Source organism: Stigmatopora nigra, chromosome 14, assembly GCF_051989575.1.
Source record: "Stigmatopora nigra isolate UIUO_SnigA chromosome 14, RoL_Snig_1.1, whole genome shotgun sequence".
Classification (NCBI taxonomy): domain Eukaryota; kingdom Metazoa; phylum Chordata; class Actinopteri; order Syngnathiformes; family Syngnathidae; genus Stigmatopora; species Stigmatopora nigra.
The window spans coordinates 8,952,718-8,974,084 of record NC_135521.1 but is presented as its reverse complement, the minus strand read 5'-3'; the positions used below and the strand labels follow the sequence as shown (position 1 = coordinate 8,974,084).

The 21,367-nt window shown below is 39.2% G+C and overlaps 3 protein-coding genes and 1 long non-coding RNA gene across 4 annotated transcripts; 1 reads left to right on the top strand and 3 right to left on the bottom strand.

The window, feature by feature from the left end:
* Nucleotides 1-21: 21 nt before the first annotated feature.
* Nucleotides 22-476, bottom strand: LOC144207383 (uncharacterized). The gene is made up of 2 exons (XR_013328647.1): nucleotides 228-476; nucleotides 22-148 (listed from the first exon to the last, which is right to left on the bottom strand). It is a non-coding gene; the product is annotated as an uncharacterized LOC144207383 (long non-coding RNA).
* Nucleotides 477-3,583: 3,107 nt separating this feature from the next.
* On the bottom strand, nucleotides 3,584-15,469 carry adam19b (ADAM metallopeptidase domain 19b). The gene is made up of 22 exons (XM_077733432.1): nucleotides 15,225-15,469; nucleotides 14,507-14,592; nucleotides 14,360-14,430; nucleotides 11,134-11,212; nucleotides 10,848-10,924; nucleotides 10,037-10,223; nucleotides 9,883-9,948; nucleotides 9,445-9,516; nucleotides 9,182-9,348; nucleotides 9,014-9,098; nucleotides 8,391-8,530; nucleotides 8,125-8,302; nucleotides 7,965-8,054; nucleotides 7,699-7,894; nucleotides 6,854-6,962; nucleotides 6,445-6,661; nucleotides 6,061-6,138; nucleotides 5,784-5,892; nucleotides 5,244-5,370; nucleotides 5,053-5,155; nucleotides 4,455-4,890; nucleotides 3,584-4,352 (listed from the first exon to the last, which is right to left on the bottom strand). Exons 1-21 carry the CDS (start codon nucleotides 15,334-15,336, stop codon nucleotides 4,504-4,506), a joined length of 2,736 nt encoding a protein of 911 aa, XP_077589558.1. The 5' UTR covers nucleotides 15,337-15,469; the 3' UTR covers nucleotides 3,584-4,352; nucleotides 4,455-4,503.
* Nucleotides 15,470-16,681: 1,212 nt separating this feature from the next.
* On the bottom strand, nucleotides 16,682-20,236 carry thg1l (tRNA-histidine guanylyltransferase 1-like). Its single transcript, XM_077733624.1, has 7 exons — nucleotides 19,252-20,236; nucleotides 18,620-18,823; nucleotides 18,038-18,214; nucleotides 17,798-17,967; nucleotides 17,620-17,708; nucleotides 17,211-17,318; nucleotides 16,682-17,058 (listed from the first exon to the last, which is right to left on the bottom strand). The coding sequence occupies exons 2-7, from the start codon at nucleotides 18,811-18,813 to the stop codon at nucleotides 16,918-16,920; spliced, it is 879 nt and encodes a 292-aa protein (XP_077589750.1). The 5' UTR covers nucleotides 18,814-18,823; nucleotides 19,252-20,236; the 3' UTR covers nucleotides 16,682-16,917.
* lsm11 (LSM11, U7 small nuclear RNA associated) lies at nucleotides 19,696-21,044 on the top strand. The gene is made up of 4 exons (XM_077733623.1): nucleotides 19,696-20,182; nucleotides 20,248-20,387; nucleotides 20,453-20,536; nucleotides 20,610-21,044. Exons 1-4 carry the CDS (start codon nucleotides 19,744-19,746, stop codon nucleotides 20,865-20,867), a joined length of 921 nt encoding a protein of 306 aa, XP_077589749.1. The 5' UTR covers nucleotides 19,696-19,743; the 3' UTR covers nucleotides 20,868-21,044.
* The last annotated feature ends 323 nt before the right edge of the window (nucleotides 21,045-21,367 follow it).

Sequence of the window (21,367 nt, the reverse complement as noted above, 5' to 3'; positions counted from 1 at the left end):
ATAAAAACTTTCAAACAACAATTAGATTTCAGAGGCTTTATTTTTCCACAAAAAAGGGGCTGAGATAAAGTCCCATAAACCAGCCAGCATCTAGAGGTAATGCTTCCATCCATAGACGAAGAATGTTTTCTTGGTACTGGATGGAATTCTGGAAAACAAAAAGAGGTTTAAGCACAATTTACTAAGTCCAACATTAAAAAAAGAAATAAAACACAGTTAGGTATTACCAACATGAGAAGCCCCATCTTTCCTTTCCTCAGTCAGCAAGCCACAGTAGAAGGCTGAAAGGAAATTAGACTTATCCCTCTTGATGACTGCACAGTTAGTTGCTTGGTTTGCTTTCTGTCCACTGCAGAGGTAGTCATCAAGAGCCCCTATTCAGTCAATTTACCATGTTCTCCAACACTCGAATCAAATAGTCAGCATCAAGCTCCTGGACAGCTTGTTGATCATTTGATTCAAATGTGGTGAGAGATATGGAAAACACAGGATAGTGACCCTCGAGATGTTGGTGTCAAAGGCTGTGCCACGCTCCAAAGTCACCTTTCTTCAGCGTCGATTTGGTGCACGCTGAAGAGAAGCAAAATGAGTATCTTTAGTACACGTTACATGAAAATAATAAAAGAAATATAGAAAACATACTGGATAGTGTCAAAGGCTGCGCCACACCCCAAAGTCACCTTTCTTTCACGTTGATTTGGTAAACTTGGGTGGACTCTGAAGAGAAGCAAAATACAAAGAGTATCTTCAGTACACATTACATGAAAATAATAAAGAAAATAACCTGAAACACAGGTCCTATGTCATTATCGACTTCTTTGGTCTGGTAGATTAACATCTTCGTTGCTTTAAATCTTTACAAAACAGTGTGATTATGTGATTGCTTATTTAACAATATTGATGTACAAATGACCCACATTATTTCATCCTGGATGAGTTTTGCCAGTCAATCATTTCAAATCCACTCTATTAAAAAATAAATATCCAAAAAATAGGCATTCTTGCATCCGTTTTTTTTCTTTTCATAAACAGAGGAAAAAATATTTTACCATAGGTTTAGGTCAATCAGTGCTGTGAGAAATTTGAAAACATTTTAATTCACACTAAATTAGGGTTCAGTATCTCCAACGAGGTTAAGAACCACTGGCATGTAGTATTCTTTCCTATAAGTGTACTATTTCCTACACCAATGATCCAAAAGAGATCTTGCAATTAAAAAACATCAGACCAATTATTGTTTTGATTCAAAATTTGAATGCATCATAATGACAAACGCGCTGATTGAGCAAAGCATTGAACGCTGACATTTAATTATTACACGGAGAGATGAAATACAAACTAGTATTTAAAAAACGACTCACTTAGCTGACAAACAGCCCGTTATGGGGTCGACAATCTGCTCCTCTTTGGTCGTTTTGGCCACATTCTTGATGTTTCCCAGCGGTCTGTGCTGATTGAGGGACTGAAACACAATAAAATGATTCATTTTTAAACATTAAGAGCAATAGGTAACGCAATGTAGCAAATTTGTTTGCAAACATTTGTCTGTCTGCATCCACATGGGACTACATCACGCGAACGAAAGACGCTCCCGTCGAAAAGAAACGCTCTTAAAATGAGAACGGGGGCTTTGAAATCCCCTAATGATAACTTACCGAATGCACTGCACGGTCCTGTAAGAACTTTAACCGGTCTTTATTCGGCAAATCGTCAATTCTGAGCCGTTCGGCAGTCCACTGACGTTCTAACTCATCCGCCATTTTCAAGAATGGCAGTGGCTATTTGAACTCTGACCTCAACCACGCCCATTAAACATAGACACACAAAAACATATTGTAATAGAATAATACACGCCATTGTGAAAACAACGTGGTATTTTTTGTGCCTATTTTTTGTGCATTGTACATATAAAATAATGGCTGAAATGTTATTGGTTAGACCACTGGTGTCAAAGTGGCGGCCTGGGGGCCAAACCTGGCCCCCTGCATCAACTTGTGCGGCCCGAGAAAGTAAACAATGAGGGCTGACTATCTGATCAAATTCAAATGGTTATAAATGTACATGACATTTCTTGATTTTCCACCTTTTTAAAACAATTATTGTAAGTTTTTAATTTATTCTTTTCTTTTATGTTTTTAGTTCAAAAAGCATTTTGTAAAATCTAAAAATAAATATACAAATATTTTCCGTTTTCCACTTTAATATTGAACATAATTAAAACATATTTTGTTTCCATTTGAAATGAAAAACACGATTAAAAGAAATTTTACATTACTAAGAAAAAATAGCTCCAATAAACATTACTTTAGATCTATAAAAACAGACTATTTTAGAGCTTTTGATTCAGTTATTTTATGCAATTAAAAAAAATCTAAATATTAGATCTAAAATGTATTTTCATAAGGGCACCTAGTCTAATTGGTCCTTTTCCTCTGAACTCAGATGGAGCCCATTTAATAGACTCCACTTATCGATCAGCATGAAACTGTTCCAGTGTCCTCACATTAAAGAAACCAGAGACAAAAACAGTCTTTAGTAACAATGATCTATTCTCTGAGGAACCTGCCAGGAAAATGTTATCTTTTTCCTTTAAAAACCTTGAATATACAGGTCCACCCAGAATTGCTCTTTCTGGCCTCACCTCCCTGACATTTTTTCTCTCTCATTAATCATTGATGTTGACCTTTCTTTGCCTGAAGCAAGTGCCTCAATAAGAGCAACACTGAACTGTACGGCTCACTTCGGTCCCTGGTGGGGGGTCTTGGGCATAAACACTGAAGTTGAGAAGAAATGCATTTAATGGTGAATCCCCAAAGTCCAGAGCACTATATAATACGACTATACATTGAACCAAACCTATTGTTGGTACGTTAACAACAATAAATCAACCTTTTCTTCCCCTGTACAATATATACAAGCATTTTCTTTTCTTGTCCACTTTTACAGCAAGCTACAAAGCCCATATCTTTTGACCGATTCGCACTGTGCTGCCCAATGACAGCTATATCCGTCAATTCCAACCATAGACCGACCAACAGATCTAAGCATCCCCATGCAATTCCATTCACAAATGACATTTTCCAGCATCACATTTATCATGTGACTCAGGCTGATATAAAATATGTAGAAAGGAGGAATGTAATCAAGAATATAAGTGGCAAAGAACTAATTAGTCAATTTGAGGGGCAGGGTTGTCTTTTCATGCCTCCTGGCTGTGCACCACGGCAGGGATGTTTCATCCCTCAGCCAATCATTATCATCTTTTATAGATGAATCACTGCAGGAAGTGTCATGCTAGTCAGACACTAATTGTGCTCAGCGGGACAGGGCGCTTGCAATTAATCCTGTCTGCGGATGCAGAGTGTCCCTCGAGTGACCTTTCTATTTACGGTCGTGAATACATTTTTGTTTTTGTGTGGGCTTGGTATTCAAAAGGCTTTTGATTGGAATAAATCAGACAGCAGCTCAATAAAGAACACAGCCCAGGAATGCAGTTGTGTGAATGTTATAGGTTTATGCATGCATAGTATATCAATAAATTCAATTTCAAGCACTATTTCCTGCAGAAAACACTGACAAAGAATGTAAAACATGACATATTTTTATTGAATTCTGTCTGAATAGGTAATGTTTTGTATTTGCATAGATATTAGGAGAGGGATTACATGGTAGCTGCATTTTTATGTTCTTTTGAACACCAGTCATTGATACAGTGGTACCATAATTATGACACATCCCGGTTTTAATGCCTCAGTTTGACAATAACAACACAGACCTCAAGATTTAAACTTCGTGTCTATTTCATACAATTTACTCCATTAAAAAAAAGGCTTGTCTTTCTTTAGGCTTGGCCAGTTTTATAAAGTTGAAGGTAACACTAAAAGCTTAAGATAAGTGGAGGGAAGAGATGACAATATTTCATGGAATATTTATCGTATGCAAAAATAAAAAACGAGATGAAATCAAATAATAAAAAATACATAGTGCCCTTGATTTTTTTCCAGAGATAAATTATGATATATGCCCCTCATCATAATTACTGTACATGCATCAACTGTAGTCCAGTTAAAAATTTCCCACATAAGCATTTCAGCACCGGTGTATTTTCTTAATGTAAGATATCATTGACTCCCGATGCTTTTTCAGAGGCACCATGTATAATTGATAATGTAAACATTCATTTTTTTCCTCTACTTTGGGAATAAATACTCCAACAACTTTTACAATACTGCCGACATTAAAACATTCACATTTCTTCCCACTAGGCTCCCACATCAATAGTGAGTAGGACACAGATCCATTAAATTCATCAAATTGGTCCACTTGGTCTCCCTGAGCTTTTTGTTCAAGATCTGGACGGAAAAAAATTGGATAAAGAGAAAGCACACAAATACCTGCTTTCTTCCCCTGCCTGTTTTGTATCTGTAGCTAGATCGTGACTCAAAGTCTTTTACCTGTTTGGCTTTTTCTGCTCAATAGATGTCACCAGAGCAGCTTTTCCCTTCAGCAGCGCGTCAATAGTGACATGTTGGCCTTTGGATTGGTGCTGAAATACACAACAAATATTAGTTTATAGTATGCATAGTGTTTTGTGTAAATATCTTGCACTAGAATCATATTCACAGCTGCCATTTTGTTGACAGGACAAGGCGGTGGAGGCCTGTTTGGTGGTTCTGGTCGGGGTACGGTGGGTGAAAGCGTGGGTTCCGAAGGTGGCGGGGGAGCCTGCTTTCGTCTTGGCTCAGGCTGAAAGGGACAGTGACCCCGAAGAGAGGATTGTCTTGGGGGAAGACTCTGTTTTGCAGCATGGACTGGGACAGGCGGGGGCTTCATGGAGGGACGCATGGATAGAGGTTTTGGCGCTGGGCTCGGATGAGAAGAGGACTTCTCCTATAATAATAATAATAATAATACGGTACTTGAATTTCATCATAAAAGTACAATATAGTCCTAAAAATGTTCATGTTCATTTTGTCAATATAAATGACATATAGATGTGCCATGATTTTGCCACGATCTCCAAATGTAACATTTGGTGAGCGAATGCTTCACCTGTTGATCCGAGTCTTGCTTTTTCAGCAAGAATGTTGGGTTGCTGTGACCATTTGCATCAGCATCCCGCCGCAGAGGCTTGGTTTCATGCGGGACTGAACAACTGCGGGGGTCCAAACACAAGCATGGATGCAAACATGTTTGGACAGGGCAAGTATAAATGCAAACTTCATGATTTTAACTGCAGGTACCTCGGAACAGGTGGTGGAGAAGATGCTTTAAGTGGTTGGAGTTTATGCTTATAGCGCCACCATAGTCCAACAGCCAAAAGAACCAAGAAAAGCAGTGGAAGGACCAGCAGGATTGGAAGAAAGTTACCTGTGTCAAAGGAGTACAGTTCCAAATAAATGTTCTTTAATAAAAATGCCTATTATTTTTTTAAATAAGAATATAGATAAAACAATAAATCTGCTCATTTCAAAATTTAACATAAACATATTTCAAATTTAAAAAAACTGTAAATATTATCTATTTTCTATTCTAATTAGATTTCAAGGAAAACACTAAAGAAGAAATTAATAATATAAAAGTAATGATTCCCCACCCTCTCTAATACAATCAGTAAATAATGTAATTTATATTCATACTTATTCATTGACTAATCCCAAAAATAACTGGTGATTAATCGACAATCAAAATAAGAATTTGTGACACGTCTAGTTGAAAGAGAAAAATAACTACTTGCAGAACAAACTATTCTATCATGAGAGGGGAAAAAGCTATTTTCTTACTCTGAAAGACGACAGGACCGCTGTCCACGCTCCCACCCGTCCCCCTCTGGTCACACAGAGGCGGGGCCCAACCACTCTCACAGTGGCAATTGTGCCGGTTGTTACACAGCTGTTGGGAGGAGAGGATACATGTTTTGGCATAACAATTTCCTGTCAGTATCTTTCAGCTGTACAACATTCTAGGTCAACTGCACGGACAAAGTCATGCATCACATGACAGTCACTAGCAGGAAGAATACAGTATACAGTAATCTCACTGTATTCACACTAAACTCACCCCATGTCCATTACATTTGCCATGACAGTCATCAGCTTTGAGGAAAGATGCATTACGGCATTCCCCGTTGAAGCAAATCTATCAAGAGTAAAAAAAAATGGGAGTTTTTCAAAATAAAATCCAGACAGTCTATATAAGGATCATTCCCGCGTTGAAAGACATTTTGCCTATGAAATTGTTTACATGCAAAACACTAAAATCTGGAGTAATGTTACTATTCTGAGAAAAAAATAACCCAAACAGAAAAGAATGCTTGAGGAAAGTTTTAAAAAGAAAATGTCTGGTTTACCCCCTGCAATGTCAAAAAAGGCAAATTGGAGAAATTTCAGGAATGGAATGACTCATATATTGGTGTCATATTATACTGTATGAATGCAGACTTACTGAGTCATCGCCACATTTGGTGCCAGTCATGACCAGGCCTGGGTCCAGAGTATCCCCCGTTTCCTCGTCATCTCGTTGCCCCGGTTTGTACACGTGTGTTCCCATGCACTTCATCCTCTTGTTCCCAACACTCACAGTTGTCTCGATGCGCACTGCATTGCTCTCTATTGGCTTGGCCGCCGCAGATAAACACTGGATTTTACCGCATTTAGCGTCTCTGGAAAAACAAACAAAAGCCATCGACAAATCCTTGAGTTGAACTAAAACGTAAATTAAAACAAAAGAACTGCTTTTAACAGAGATCGATTTATAAAAGGAAAAAAGTAACAAAGGAAATCCAGCAAAAGATAAAATGCACTTTTCTAATACAGTTAGTAAGATGCAGTACACAGTATAATGTGGCTCCCACCTGTCCTTACAGCTCCTGTACTTCCCAAACAGATCTTTGCCACAGTTGCCATACATGTCACCTGCTTCATTGACCTTCTTGAAACACACGTCATGCGCCGGGCGGCCATCTGTAAAGAATACATACACACACATGCACATTTATGCACGCAGTGTGTCATTTGACCACCTGATGGAGAGCAGATGGCATTCCCACTGTTCCGTGTGGCACTTCTGTGATACACGAAAGGCACCCCAGGGAAGTTGTGTCTCGGTGTCAACTTGGATATCAGCCAACAACAAAAAGTTCTGCCAGTGAGGACCCATGCATGACCTCTGCTTCAACCTTTAACAGCTTTTTGTATCCACTTAAATGATTCATCATTGTAAGAGAATTAGCAATACATAACATATTCAAACTCCACACTGTGAGGACTGACATAGGATCGAACCCTCGACCCCAAAACTGTGAGGTCAGTGTTTTAGTCTAAAAAAATATTAATGTGAACTTTCATTGTATTATATTTCATTATTTAAAAATGACTATATTAAAAAAACGAATTTACAATTTCAATAATACAAAAGTATGGGACATAAAAAAGTCGTACAAGTAATACTAAAAATTACCACCTGAGGGCGACAATGTAAGATTATTATATGTTCACATGACATACATTAAAAGGGAAGATTTGTTTTTTATATGAATAAATGCGACTGCCTGAAAAATGTACATCCTTCTTTAAATTTGTTTATATCACTCAGTAGTCTGAATCACTGTATTCTGTTGATTTTTTCCCCCTAGTGTATATACCCTGGCATGTTTGAGTACTTTTGCTTTTACTTTTATTCCACACAAACTTTACTCACCTGGTCCCCATAGTGAGCGGCACTGTTCCTCCAACGTAAGGCACATCCCGGTATAACAGTAAGCTTTCCCTTCCGAGCATGACGTGCCATCCACCAAATAGAAGTTAGCGGGGCAAGACTCAGCCTTGCCGTCGCAGTACTCAGGCAGGTCGCACTGGCCCGAAGGAGCTCGACACATCACCCCTGGGCTCTTCAGCTTAGACGAGGAAAAAATCAGACATGAAAAAAACCCTCCTCACACGTCAATAGCATTGTCCATAATCTACCTTGCAGTTATGACAGCAGACACCATGGGCGCACTCGGCTCCGGCTTTTAGAGTGCAGTTGTTTGCGTTACAGCAGGGACTGGTGCATTCCTATGAGAAAATGACCCTGTCAGGCCTTTCATCATACACACTAATGCACCACTGACACCAAGACGCTGACCTCTTCCTCACCGCAGTCACATTCCTCCCCATCCTCCAGGTAGCCGTTGCCGCAGCGTTGTCCTCCATACATGGCTCGGGTGTTGGGCTCATTGAAGAGACACTTTCCTCCCCCCGAGCTCAAGTAACTCTTGAGCTCCCGCATGTTGCAAGCGTTAAAGACACGTGGGAAGGGATGCCTGCAAACCATTACAACTTAGGCGTGTCACTTATTAATTTGTCAGGAAGGATGAGCGACAAAAACAAAAGAAAGTCAAGTGTAGCTACCCTGTTGCAGCTGCCATGATGCAACCCCCATCCTCATCTTTGGCCTGGCAGCAGCCAGAACTGTCATGACTCATGCCGAAGTTATGGCCCATTTCATGCGCCATGGTGGCAGCCACACCAACAGCTGACTCCGAATGGTCCTTTTCAATAATCACAGGGGCAAACACAGGTTTTAAAGTGGGTGTTTTGAACTGAGATTTTGCTGTATGCACAGATTTGTTAAGATGCTAGAAAGGTTGTTGAGATGCAAGCAAGCAAAAAAAAACAACTATATGAAAAAATGTGTCAACGAAATTGTTACAGATATTTACCCAATTTTAAAGTGTAATATGAAAACAAATAAAACAAACTGAATTAACTTGGGAAAGGAAAAATGTAACATAGCAAAAAATATGAAGTTCTTTTAAAAAAAAATCCTACTTTTTACAAAATGTACTCAAATAAATCTACTCGAGGAAAACCTCACAAGTAGTTTATCATATAATATATAATGTATATCATATTTTCTAGGGGATTTTTAAAAAATGTTACCATGAAGCACAACCTAAAATTTTAAAGGACATAGTAAGTAGACTTATTATATCAGTGGAAACACTTACTTAATTATAATATCTATTTCTCACCGTGTTCACTCCACCAGACTGGTATTCCGAACACATGGCTCTGAGGGGCGCCAATCCAATCGTGGTACCCAGGAATGTCTTTCCCCTGATGACACAAAGTGTGCATTAGTTCAATTGCTGGATTGTACGAACTCAGATTACATTTTTATCCACTATATCGATACTGACGTGATAAGCTGAGCATTATCATTATGCAGCGTGTTGAGTTGTTTGCGTCTCCAGGAGAGAAACGCCGCCAAGGTGCTGTGTGGGTTGTCGGAAACGTCAATCATGTCCTGGTTGGTCCATACCTCCAGACCAATCAACGCCACACGGATACTTAAAGCTTTGTAGTACTAAATGTGTGGATACGGTGCATTGACAGAAGAAGGAAATAAATGTAAGAAGCCCCACGATACTTGTGGTTTGTGCACTCAAGAAAAAAAGGTTACCTTGTCAACTAAGTTGGCAGCTTCCAGCAATTTCAGTTTGGTCTTCTCGAGGCTACTCCCATGTTTGGCAAACTGAAAACCACAAGTGCCAATGTATATATAGTTAACAGTGGATAGGACACATAGGACAGGAAAATACAAATAAATAAAACAAATATATAGATGTACATATAAATATTTTTATATTATCTCATATTTACTGATTCAAAAAACTTTTCAAGAAAAAATCAAAAAAATATTGAAATCATTTAGTTTGTTTACTATGTAATATTGTAGGTATTTGTTCTTTTTAATAGCAAATTTTGGTTTTAAGTTTATCACTAGCTATCATAATCAAAATCATATAAGAGAATAAAACCCCCTAATGCCTTCACTTTTAACAGGAGATATATTTTTATTAATTTTAGGTATTAAATGATGATATGACAGTACTCTTACCTCTGCCTTGTCTGCCACCAACAGCAACTCCACATATTTCATATTCTGACTTAGGTCTCTTCTTTCCTTTAATGGATTGGTGGTCATGACATCATGAATATTCATAGTTTGTGCAAATGTTTCCCTGCTCGTGTCTCATCCAATTTCCACTCACCCTTAACTTTTGTTCAGATGTCATCCCATGCAGGAAGGTGCCAAGTGCCTCCTCGTTACCATGGCCCTGAAGACAGCTTGTTGGAGGTAGATGGAGAGTCTCGGCACGGAAAATAGCGTGCTGCTGTGTATCCGTGGAAATGGGCTCAATGAGGTAGCTGATGCTTGTGTTTAGAGAAATGAGTCCCCTAAAAGAAATTTTAAAAAGCGAGATGGTTTTCTTCAGCTATAACAAATACATTTGGATTTGTAATACATCCATTTACATAAAATACTTAAAAATGCCAATGTTTGAATTTAAGACCTAGATTAAAAAAAATACAACTGTATACAGAATGCAATTTAGTCTATCATCGGTGAAACAGTGGCAATAACCTGTGTTGGGGATTATTCCTCAGTACAACATTAAATAGATATTATTTAATCATTATTTACTTTTATTTTGAGCCTCTGCATCCTGAGCCGACCCAAAGCGAGTAAGGAAGAAAAAAAAACATTTAAATGAGGTCAGAGACACCAGCAGCTCAAACAGCTGCCTTAAACATCTGGAAAGTGCTGCCACCCACCAAGTGGTCACAAGTGGTGCCTTAGGCATAGAAGCCATGTTAGAATTCATTTTAAAGTCATTTTTAAGACCATCATTTTTAGTTAAAAAAACAAAACAAAAAATTCTATATCATATAATTTACAGTTGCTGCAGCACTTTTAAAAAATGTGTATATCATTTTACCGTTTTCATTTCTCACAGTACTTATATTTTGACATACATTTCTTTGTATATTTTCATTTTATTTTTACAATGTATGTCTTACCTGAGTCCTGAGCATGTGCTGATGGCTACACTGGAACCATCAACACCTGCAACCTCTCCATGGTACATGCAGTGATTCTGGAACAAAATACCAAAACAATTTATAAAATCAAATGTAAACACGTATTTTTTTACTGGCGTATTGTGTCTACTATTTGCTGTATAGAAAGTTTGTACATTTTGCATTCATGACAAGACTATTTATACATGTTCCTGCTGCCACAAAAGCAGAAAAATATGGATAGATGCTGCTCTAAGAAATGCAAAAAAGTGTTTCAAACACTTACCATGTTGGCAGGGGTGAAAGATTTGCGACTTCCATTCGAAGTGTACCATATTTCCTGATATCCAGGAGTCAACAGCTGACTGGGAAAGGAAATACTGAACATTAATTTCAAATATGACATTAAACACACTTATAGTTGTTTATGAGAAAAAATCTTCTCTGCACTGACCTAGATTTGCAACCAAAATTCCATTTTATTAGGATTTAACTCATTTAACTGCTCATCTTGGACATATAATTCAATTTATAAGGACTGTACTTTTATTTCCAACAGTTATGACTAAATTCTCAGATGGATCAGTTGATTGAACTAACACATCTACAGTCAGACTTTGACAGAATGCAAAACCTTTGTTGCATATGCACTGTTTATGATGAGACCTGTGCATACTAAAACAGTGTCCCAAGAATTAATACCAAAATCTTATTCCTCACTCCAGATGTTTTTCGTGCAGTCTTCCTCCTCATACTAATCAAGCTATCCTTCCTGTTGTCATTCAAACATCTTCCCTGCTCAACAGCTGTTCTGTTATTTTCTCCCAAAGCCAAGTTCCTATTTCTTTCTTCGGATATACCGTCTCATTACTATCCAACAAACCATCTGTAGCTGTGACGCAATGAGAACAGACCAAAAAAGTGATGCTGGATTAGAAAGCAAATTTAAGCACATATGGAACACATCTAACATTGTTGCTCTTCCTTTGTATTATATAATTCTCTTCATGCATTTCCTATGCAGGAAGTTTTGCAAAGTCACTTCAGGTTTATATTTATATATATATCTTTAAATATCATTAGATAGTGCTTTTCCAGACGAAATGTAGGTTGAGGGAAATGAGAGGCAGGAATTACAGCTCTCATTCTATAAATTCACGTTATATGAAATTCAAACAGTTTCATTTGGAAAATAAAACAACCAAACTAAATAACATATATTGACACCATGACTGTTGAAAACCGGTTTGTAAAAGAAGAAGAAAAAATAGTTACTAAACAGCCATTTCTACATTGACGCGTAAATTACAAAACCCCTAAAACTCGCACTCAAGTTATTTTGCAAAACACTACATTCAATTGACTTCTATTCTTTTGGAAGAAACAAGCCCTTTTCAATGAGCACTATTAAAAATGGGTAAATAAATGTGGTGGCCTTGAAGGTCTTTGCAGCGGTTGGATGGGGTCCAATTTGAGGACAGATGTAGTAATTGAGGAACGCATTGCAGTGTGAATCAGTAGCTTTTGGCTAAACAAAGAGTGGCTTCTGTTGGGCGAGGGGCTGGCTGGCCATGCAAATGTATTTTGGAGCCAGTGAAGGGGGTGAAGCGAAGAGTCAGTGATGTGGGGTAATGCATTAGGGTCAGTGGGTCGCATTCTCTCATCGTATCGGATGACATCATCTCACACAAGACAGGGTGAGGGAGGCAAGAAGCTGATGCTGGCAGGGTATGATTTATAGGCTTTTATAGCACGTCTGTTGGTCTGCGTCTTTGTCACCAGCGAGTGCAGGCGTCTGGGGGTAGATCATGTGAAACAGGGACAGGCAAAGACATGGCCTACTCTCTGATCTCTAACCCTGAAATCAATCAGCTCATGGTTTTAAGCCTTGTTTGTGTATTCTGGCTACACACGTCTGCGTGTGGTCACAAAAGCATGACACCAGTCAACGGGATGTATGTTAGTCGTCAAGATCTGGAGAATGTCAGAGGAGGGGGAGGGGGGAGGGGGGGGATAGAGAGAACCGACTGTCCTTTTTTTTAGGAATCACTTTGGAGGACACATGAGGGGAGGTCAGAGGGCATGGAAGGTGATGGCGGGAGCATGTGTTTCAGGTTAGCTGATGCATGTTATATGCCAATGTAAAAAGCTAAACTTACTAAGGTACTTACTTACTGTTTGACTAAAACGAACCAATTAGACTCCTATTTTACATCCCCTTTTCTTTACATTGAGTCAGCAAAGCAGTCCATACCTGGCCTTTAACTAAATCACAATCATTTATTGGCTCAAGCAGATGCCAAGAGCAAAAAAATAAACAAAATAAATAAATAAAAGAGAAGGCATAAATGGATTGAACTTGGATGCCATTCACCACAAAGAGCTGTAGAAGCAATTTCATCCCAGTATACAGCGGTTAAATAGTACACTATAAATAGTATTAGCAATACCTCTTTAAATTCTGTAAAAAAAATAGTTATAATAAAATCCACGTTTATAAAAATAATACTTGTTGGATGGTCCATTTTTTGGGGGACGATTACCCTATAAAACCTTTGTTTGAGGCAGAAAGCAACTTGTTTTACTTTGCCCATACAAAATTCCTGTTCCTATTTCTATCACTGTTAAAATAAACTCTTACACGAGTATTTCAGAAGTGTGGCACGTGTATGGAAACAAGAAGTGACCCTAAAAGTGTCAATCAAGTTTATGGTTGTGTTCAGGTTGATATATTGGCAAAGCCATGCATGCAACACTCACCTATAGTATTTCTCTGTTTTAATTGTCGCTACTAAATCAATACAATGCAATTCATTCACGCAATTCAACACCAGGAAACTCTTCAAAAGTTGCTTAAAAATGGTTTCAAAACATCTGTCCAGTAAGTGAACTAAGGAAATGAAGTAAAACACTCTTTTATCTGCAAGTTGCCATTTTTTGTTCCTCTGTCCACATCCAATACAAGAAAGTGATTGATGAAACATCCCTGAAGGAAATATAAGAGTGCCACCACCTGCTGGGAAGGCAGCAAATAGGGGGGCTAAATCCCCCAGGGACAAGTCAGTCAGACACACTGGAGTCATGGCTTCTTAATTGTGTTTGTATGTGAGAGATGGTGGAGACTAAAGGTATACAGTGGGGGCAAAAATGTGCTTCTAACGTTATTAAAAGCCTTCTGTTGCACTTTTATTTTGGTTATCACCACAGGCATCTCGAAAGCCCTGACTGGTAACCCACCTTCTACCTCACTGCCCATTAAATAAGACTCCATCTTATTAATGGGCATATTATACACACTAGACGGGAAACGCTCAAAACCACCAGATTGCAGGATACTATTCTCGCTTCCTGTTAGCCAGAAGCCACACAGATCAGGTATCAACACAACCCTCTGTTATCCAAATGTATTACTGGTAATCCCCATCCCAGCACTCACATTGGGCCTGAAATCCTCCATGTGGTTGACTTGAACATTCCCATTCCATAATGTTAATAACAGCAAAAAGACTCACTCATTCCTCTTTAGGTGAAGTCGTAGCTCGTGGCCCTCAGCTGAGATGAGAACACGAGCTTCGGTGGGATGCTGGGAAGAAACAGAAGCGACTCTAGGAAATGTAGTGGGGTGCCCTTTGTGATCTTATCGCATTAACTCCACTCACCTCTATGTTGGCAGACCTGCTGTGCCTGCGAGGATGCAGCCATATGGGATAGGTGATCTCATTACTCTCTACTGCAACATATTCTCCTACAGGAAAATGTATTTTTAGACACTTGATCAGCATAATAATGATTCCATTAATGATTCACAACATGTAATGTGATTACCCCTGGTGGTACACAAGTTCCCTAAAAAAACACTACATTAATAATAGGCTTTACAACAGTTTTAAGATAATGATTTATCTTCATCTGTCAATCCATACAGCCATATAAACTGAGGCATGTATTAAGTGGAGTCCAAACTTTACAGTGTGAATTATTTTTATTCTTGGTGGATGTAATAGCACACCATTTGCCTCCTATGTATTGTAGCTACCACATTGCTGGAGTCCTTCGAAGCATCATAAAAATGATACTACGTTTAAACCCAGTTGCTCTTGTCCTGGATTAAATGAAGACTGCATACTAGTGGGCATTCTGCCACTTTAACAACAGTTGTTGCTATATTCACTACATTGAGTCTTGGAAGTATATTGGCACAAAAGAAATAGTTGAATATGTCTCATTTGTTTCATGCAAATAAGGTTACAGATAGACAGAATCAATACTTTCTGGATTGCTCTCCTTAATGCACAAATAGTGGTCGCTTCTGTGTACAAAATAGAGAGTAATGCCATTTCAGGCTTTTACTTATTGATGTAAACAAGACAGACTCACCAGCTTGCACAGTTGTCTGAAGCCAGTTGGAGAGCGCTAAAATGGAAACCCAGAGGAGCGAGGACACCACGCCATGGAGAGGAGGAGGATGAGGAGGATGCATCCTAAACATGACAGGCTCCCAGTTAATTCGGACGGGAGAGACATCAATGTCACTCACATCCGACACAAGGAGACTCGACGTCGGTGTGACACGGCGAGGAGGCGCCGCTCCTCTGAAGGATGATGGACCTTCTTCTCGAGCCCTCCCCTTCCAGATACAACGTGCGCACGCACATGCGCGTTGGCCCGGAGGCAAGAAGAGACGCGCTGCAGCATTTTACTGGATGATGAAATAAATGATTTAACTTAATATACTTCCCGCATACATGCAAATGGAACATTAGCACACACAAGTTCCATGATCACGCTATTCAATCACGTGGCGTCTTTAAAGCACAAAAAGTATTTTCAAAAGTGATGCTATATTATTCGGAAGTGAAAGATTTACACTTTTGTCAGTTTTTGATCGCCACTCATAGAGTAAGGGGAACCAAAAGCAGGATTGTTTTTATTTTTGAATTTTAATATGTGTAAACCACTAGGGGACACTTGTGCTATTTGAACAGGCGATTTTTCATTTCTATTGTCGGATTTTCTGGGGGTTTTGGACTAAATTGGTCATGTATTAGGTTCTCATCTCATTTTCTGAACCGCTTTATCCTGACTAGGGTCACGGGGGGTGCTGAGGAAAACTATTTGCCATTGTTTAAAAAAAAGTGTTGGTCCAAAATGATCCCCTACCTGAATGGACAACACAAATACTCACAAATACACAATACACTAGGTCATATGATGCCCCCTACATGTTTCAACTCGCAGGCTTAAACTTGAACACGTTCTGCTTTTAAATAAGTGCTCCACTTGCCTTCACATGTTAATGTCTTGTATGCAATGTGTACCACGAAGCAACACGTCGGGTCACTGGCTGTGTTGCATTTGGCTGTGGCCCAAGTGAAATGTCCTGATTGTAGCGAGATTGTTGTTTTTTAAAAGCATTCCAGTGGATTAAGCTGTGTGACATTCATTCACAGATGTAAGTGGTATCTAGACAGGATCCTCTGACCCAAAAATAAACCAAATACAGTAAGAGAAACTACGACAGAAATGGAATGCACTCATAGCAACCATTCATACTGAGACTGTAATCTACAAGTGTGATAATAAATATGCCACGTAGCACATGTCGGGGGGATAGAGTGTACTCAGGGTGTGTGGAGGTATTCTTAGCACTGATGACAGTGCAGGCACACAAATCCATTCAATACTCTAAATGGCATCCTGGCAGTGAGACAAGAGTCAGACTTCTTGCCAAGCACTTGAGTAGTATCAGCTTCAAACACACAGTGTAGGGTGTGTGAATGCAATGTATAATGTCCTATAGACTTCCATGGACAGAATATAAAATTGCTAAGTCCTCACTTTAAAAAACCTTCATGATTTATTAAGAATAGATATGATTACTTACTTGTGTTCATGCCACCAATGGACGAATGGTTAAAAAAAATGTCCCTCCATATTGACGTCAGGTTTGGTTAATTGCTCTGCCCAACTATGATGGATCGTCTAAACAAAAACGTACCTTTTTTTTATATACACAAATATCACAGTTGTTTCCCCACTATGTCAGCCATCGTGTTTGTCATCTCCCAGGCTAGCAGCCGTCATTTTCTAAAATGTTTGAGTGTTGCTCCCAAAAGTCTTGCCCTATGATGTCAGAATGGTAGGCCTGCACTCTCCTCTTGCTTTTGTCCTTCTTTTTTCCATTCACAACATTATTGGTGACAGGTTCATCCTACAATAGGGACATAAATGATTGAAAATTGAGTCTCTATTTTTAAATTGACAGTAAATATTGAGCATTTTGGCAATGTAAAAATGGTTGCAAGGGACTTGGACAGGGGAGAAAAAGAGAAATATTTAAATGCTATTCATTTCATCTTTCACCTTTTCCCAGATGAGAGTTGTGCCTTTCTTATAGACAGTTGGTTCGTTGTTGTAGTTGATGTCAAATTCTGAATACAGGATTTCATTTTTGTCGGCAGCTACCGTTCCCTGATAACACAAATGTAAATACCATGTATCAAAAAGCTGGTGTAAATTAGGTGTACAAAAGGTTCATGGTTAATGTACAAATGCACACATGTACTGTATTGAAGTACAGAAAATTAAAGGGATGCCAAAAACACTATCTTGTGGAAGATAAAAGGTATTTACAGGCTTAAATACAGCAATACCAATTCAGAAGCACTACAATTAAAGTATTCTTGCCACAATAAAATACTTAAAGTAAAACTTGTGGCATTAATTATTAATAAGTAAATTTATGTCCAAAATGTATGGGACTAATTGTCACCTTTAAGCGCTCCTCTGCTTGAACCGTTGTTAGTCCCCCTTTTTGGACCAGGGTCCAAAATACTGTGTTATACAGATTATTAATGTGACCTGGGAAAGGCAACAAAAATAGCCTTACAATTGTGTCGACATCATCATCTTCATCCAAGTGTAATAAAAGTTCTTCATAAAATACTTACAGTCTGCCTGTCTCCAGCTGAGATAGTCTTTCAGGTTGCAGTTGCTAGGATATAGTACAACACGCCCATCAAAACCCGGAGGATAAAGGAGAGGCTGATCTCCAAAAAACTCTTTCCAGTAAAATACATAGGAGGATGAAAATTGCGAGGCAACATGTGTCATCAGTTTGCTGCCAGGAGAAAAATAAAGTCAGCAAAAAAACAACAACAAAAAGACAGATATGATGAAGACACAGGTACCTGGCTCTTCTCTTGAACCAGGTGGAGGACCTCTTGAAAACAAAACTGAACTCATCACTCTGTCCATAGGCAATAGTAATATCCTCGAGTTCCTCCATAACTGAGCGGGCACTGCGTGTCATCAGGTCCAAGGCCCTGAGGTCATTGGGCTTGGTGAACTTGTGCTGCTCTGCAAACCTAAATCACAATCATAGCCGTTTGAAAGGCATTTAAAATAATGACAAAAATAAGAATAGGGGCTATAGGTAATTCTACAGGTTTGCCGTGGCTACCCCTGAGGGGATAAATCAAAAATCCAGCCACCACCGATGTTGAAATTATCAACACAGGACCAGACTGCCCTCTTGTGGTTCAGTTTAAAAATAACATGTGAAATAATAAAATGTGCATATAATTTCACACATAAATTGCACAGGAATATAAATTGCATCTCCGGCCAATATTGGAAAAACTGCGACTTGACTTCACAAAATACGGTAGTAAGTTTGAAGTGCTATAATACTGTTATTAGACTGATTTTGGGAGAAATTATGTCGTTGCCATCTCAGTGTCAGGTATGCAACAATTAAAAAGAAGACTCACTTGTGGAAATTGCGTCCATCCAGTCTCACAACAATGTAGCAGTTTCTCAGGCAGGTGTCATCTACTTCAAAGTTACGCACATATTCAAACTTGCTCTTGGCCATGGCAAAGGGGGAGGTAAATAAAAAAGCAAGCTGTCTGGCAGTACAGGACTTTACTCTTTTGTAAAGTCGGCAACCATTTAAAATCTGCATCAGCGTATTCCTGCAATACAATTAGTGTAACACATTGTAATCTGGTGAAATCAGATTTAACCAAGAAATTGCCCACATTGTTTTATCACATTGTTGAGTACGTACATGGAAACTAGGAGGACAGAGCTGAGATCGAACCCAGATCCCCAAACTATGGGGCCGACGCGTTAACCACCCAACCACCGGGCTGATATTTAACTTTTGTGAAATACAAATATTTATACACTGATAATGTATGAAAAGGAAAGTGTACGTAATAATCATCTGTTATTAAAAACAGTATTTACAGAATATTTAGCATATTGAATCATAGAATGAATATATTTCGAAACATAGGCTCAAGAAAAAAACCCAACTAAGATGAAATAACATGGGAAATTAATGTAGGTCATTTTTCACGTATGTTGTGCGTCAAAAAAAAGGAACTATTAAGCTTACCACAGCGATGATGATAGAAATCTTTCAGACGGACTCTAAGCAAAATGGTCCGTCTGCGCGTGCAGCCCTACTGACAACACGGACATGATAATTCAGCGTTCCGATGTACACGCAAACGCGAGTTTTTAGCCAGCAAAACATTATATGCATATTATCATGACTGAACATTTCGAAAAATAGTCAACTATATCAATTACAACTGAATTGTGAAGTGGTAGAGTGTCAATTTAGGAAAACAATATGATCAAAGATTGTCTATTCACCAGATACTCCTCGAAAGATCACATTTCTAAAAGTGTTAAAAAATGTACTTTTACAGTTATTACATTTTCATAATATATATATATAATTACAAATATATAACGCATGAATATATATTATTAAATAAAATTAATCTAGACAACCAATGTCTCTAGTGAACGCCTTACTTCTAAAAGTTTATAGTCCCATGATGCTTTGCAATATATATGTCTGCGGTTGTTTCAAACAAACATGGAGGAGAAAGAGCGGAATAGAACCCCGGATAAAACTGAAAAAGAACCCGATTCAAATCCTAGTGTTCCGGCATTGTCAGAAGAGGACGATGCCGCTAAATTAGACGTGTGCTCTGTAAATTTCGACCCACTATTGGCCCTGTACGCCCCCGAGGTTTCTCTCCCTTTTCCGACCATCAAATGTTTCAACAACGTCGCCGAATACGAAAGCTTCCTGAAGGGTGGCCGGGGCAGAGCCAAGCCGGAGAATGTGGAGAAAAAGCAGCGGAAAGCCATGAAAGGTGTCGCCGACCCGGAGCGCATCGAAAGGCTGAAGAAGCTAATGGTCAACAAGAAATCAGTAGATGATGATGATGGAGATGAGGGAGGAAGCGGCCATTCCACACCACGACCACGGCAACACAAGCCCATTAAAAATGTCCTGACTAGGATGACATGTAAGTTCACGCATTCACTGCAAAATTCCACGATTCACCCAAACTTGTGATCTATTTCTGCACAGCATGCCAAGGCAGTCCTATGGGCGAGCTGCACAGATGTGTAGAGCAGCGGATCAGGGTCAAAGTTCACATCAGGACCTTCAAAGGACTTCGTGGCGTGTGCTCCGGCTTCGTTGTGGCTTTTGACAAGTTCTGGAATTTGGTGAGACTGACATGTTATTGATGGATATTCAGGATGCTTGCTGATCACTGTCTCCTCCTCACCAGGCCATGGTTGACGTCGATGAGACGTACCGCGAGCCTCTTTTGGGGAAAGCCATGTACCACGAGAAAGCACTCACCATTTCACGGGTAATCATTTTGTCATGTATATTCAACTTGGGCTGGTGTACCTCAACTCAATGAAGGTCAATTCTTTGCGCAGCTCTTTGAGAAGCTCGCACTTGGGGACGGCAGCGGCGGTGAAGGCGCAGCAGAAAAGCTCGGCGTCCAAGGAGAAAGAAACCAGCGGACGTCTTTGAATCCAAAGCAGGATGACGACCAGAAATCAGAAAAAGCCATAGCTCTATATGCGAGTCAGAAAAAGGAGTCCAAGGCGTACAACAAGGTCCATACGCGCCACATCAACCAGCTCTTTATACGGGGGGAGAATGTTCTCCTGATAAACCTTGAACGCTTATGATGCTCTTTGCATTCCACTTCATCTAAAGTTGTGTGTTATGGACTAGATGTTAAATGCATGTCAACAGAAAGCCAGAAATGTCTAGTTCTATTATGGAGAAGTGACCATTCATACTGTATATCATGTTGATATGTAACTCTTGAATTGTGTTCTATATTAAAATTTATTTTTTCCCTACATGAATGCGTCTTCTGATTTATCCAGCAAGTGTCAGTATACACTCGCTAGTTGAGACTGGACCATCGTCTCCCGCTTGTCTCTTGATGTTGCTTTTCCACTTCGTTTGAGCAAGAATGACAGCGCAGTCTCAGCGGACTTCATAAATGCATTATGAATAATTGAGTTTGCGATGCTGGAGATTGCAGATGGCACTCAAAAGCTGTCATTTGTCTTGACGTCTCGAATTGCTTTTACTCTTTAATGCGCACATTACCCATAAAAAGCACAATTTACTACTTCTCGTGAAAATGGTAGATTGTTTTATTTTTCTTCACAGAGAT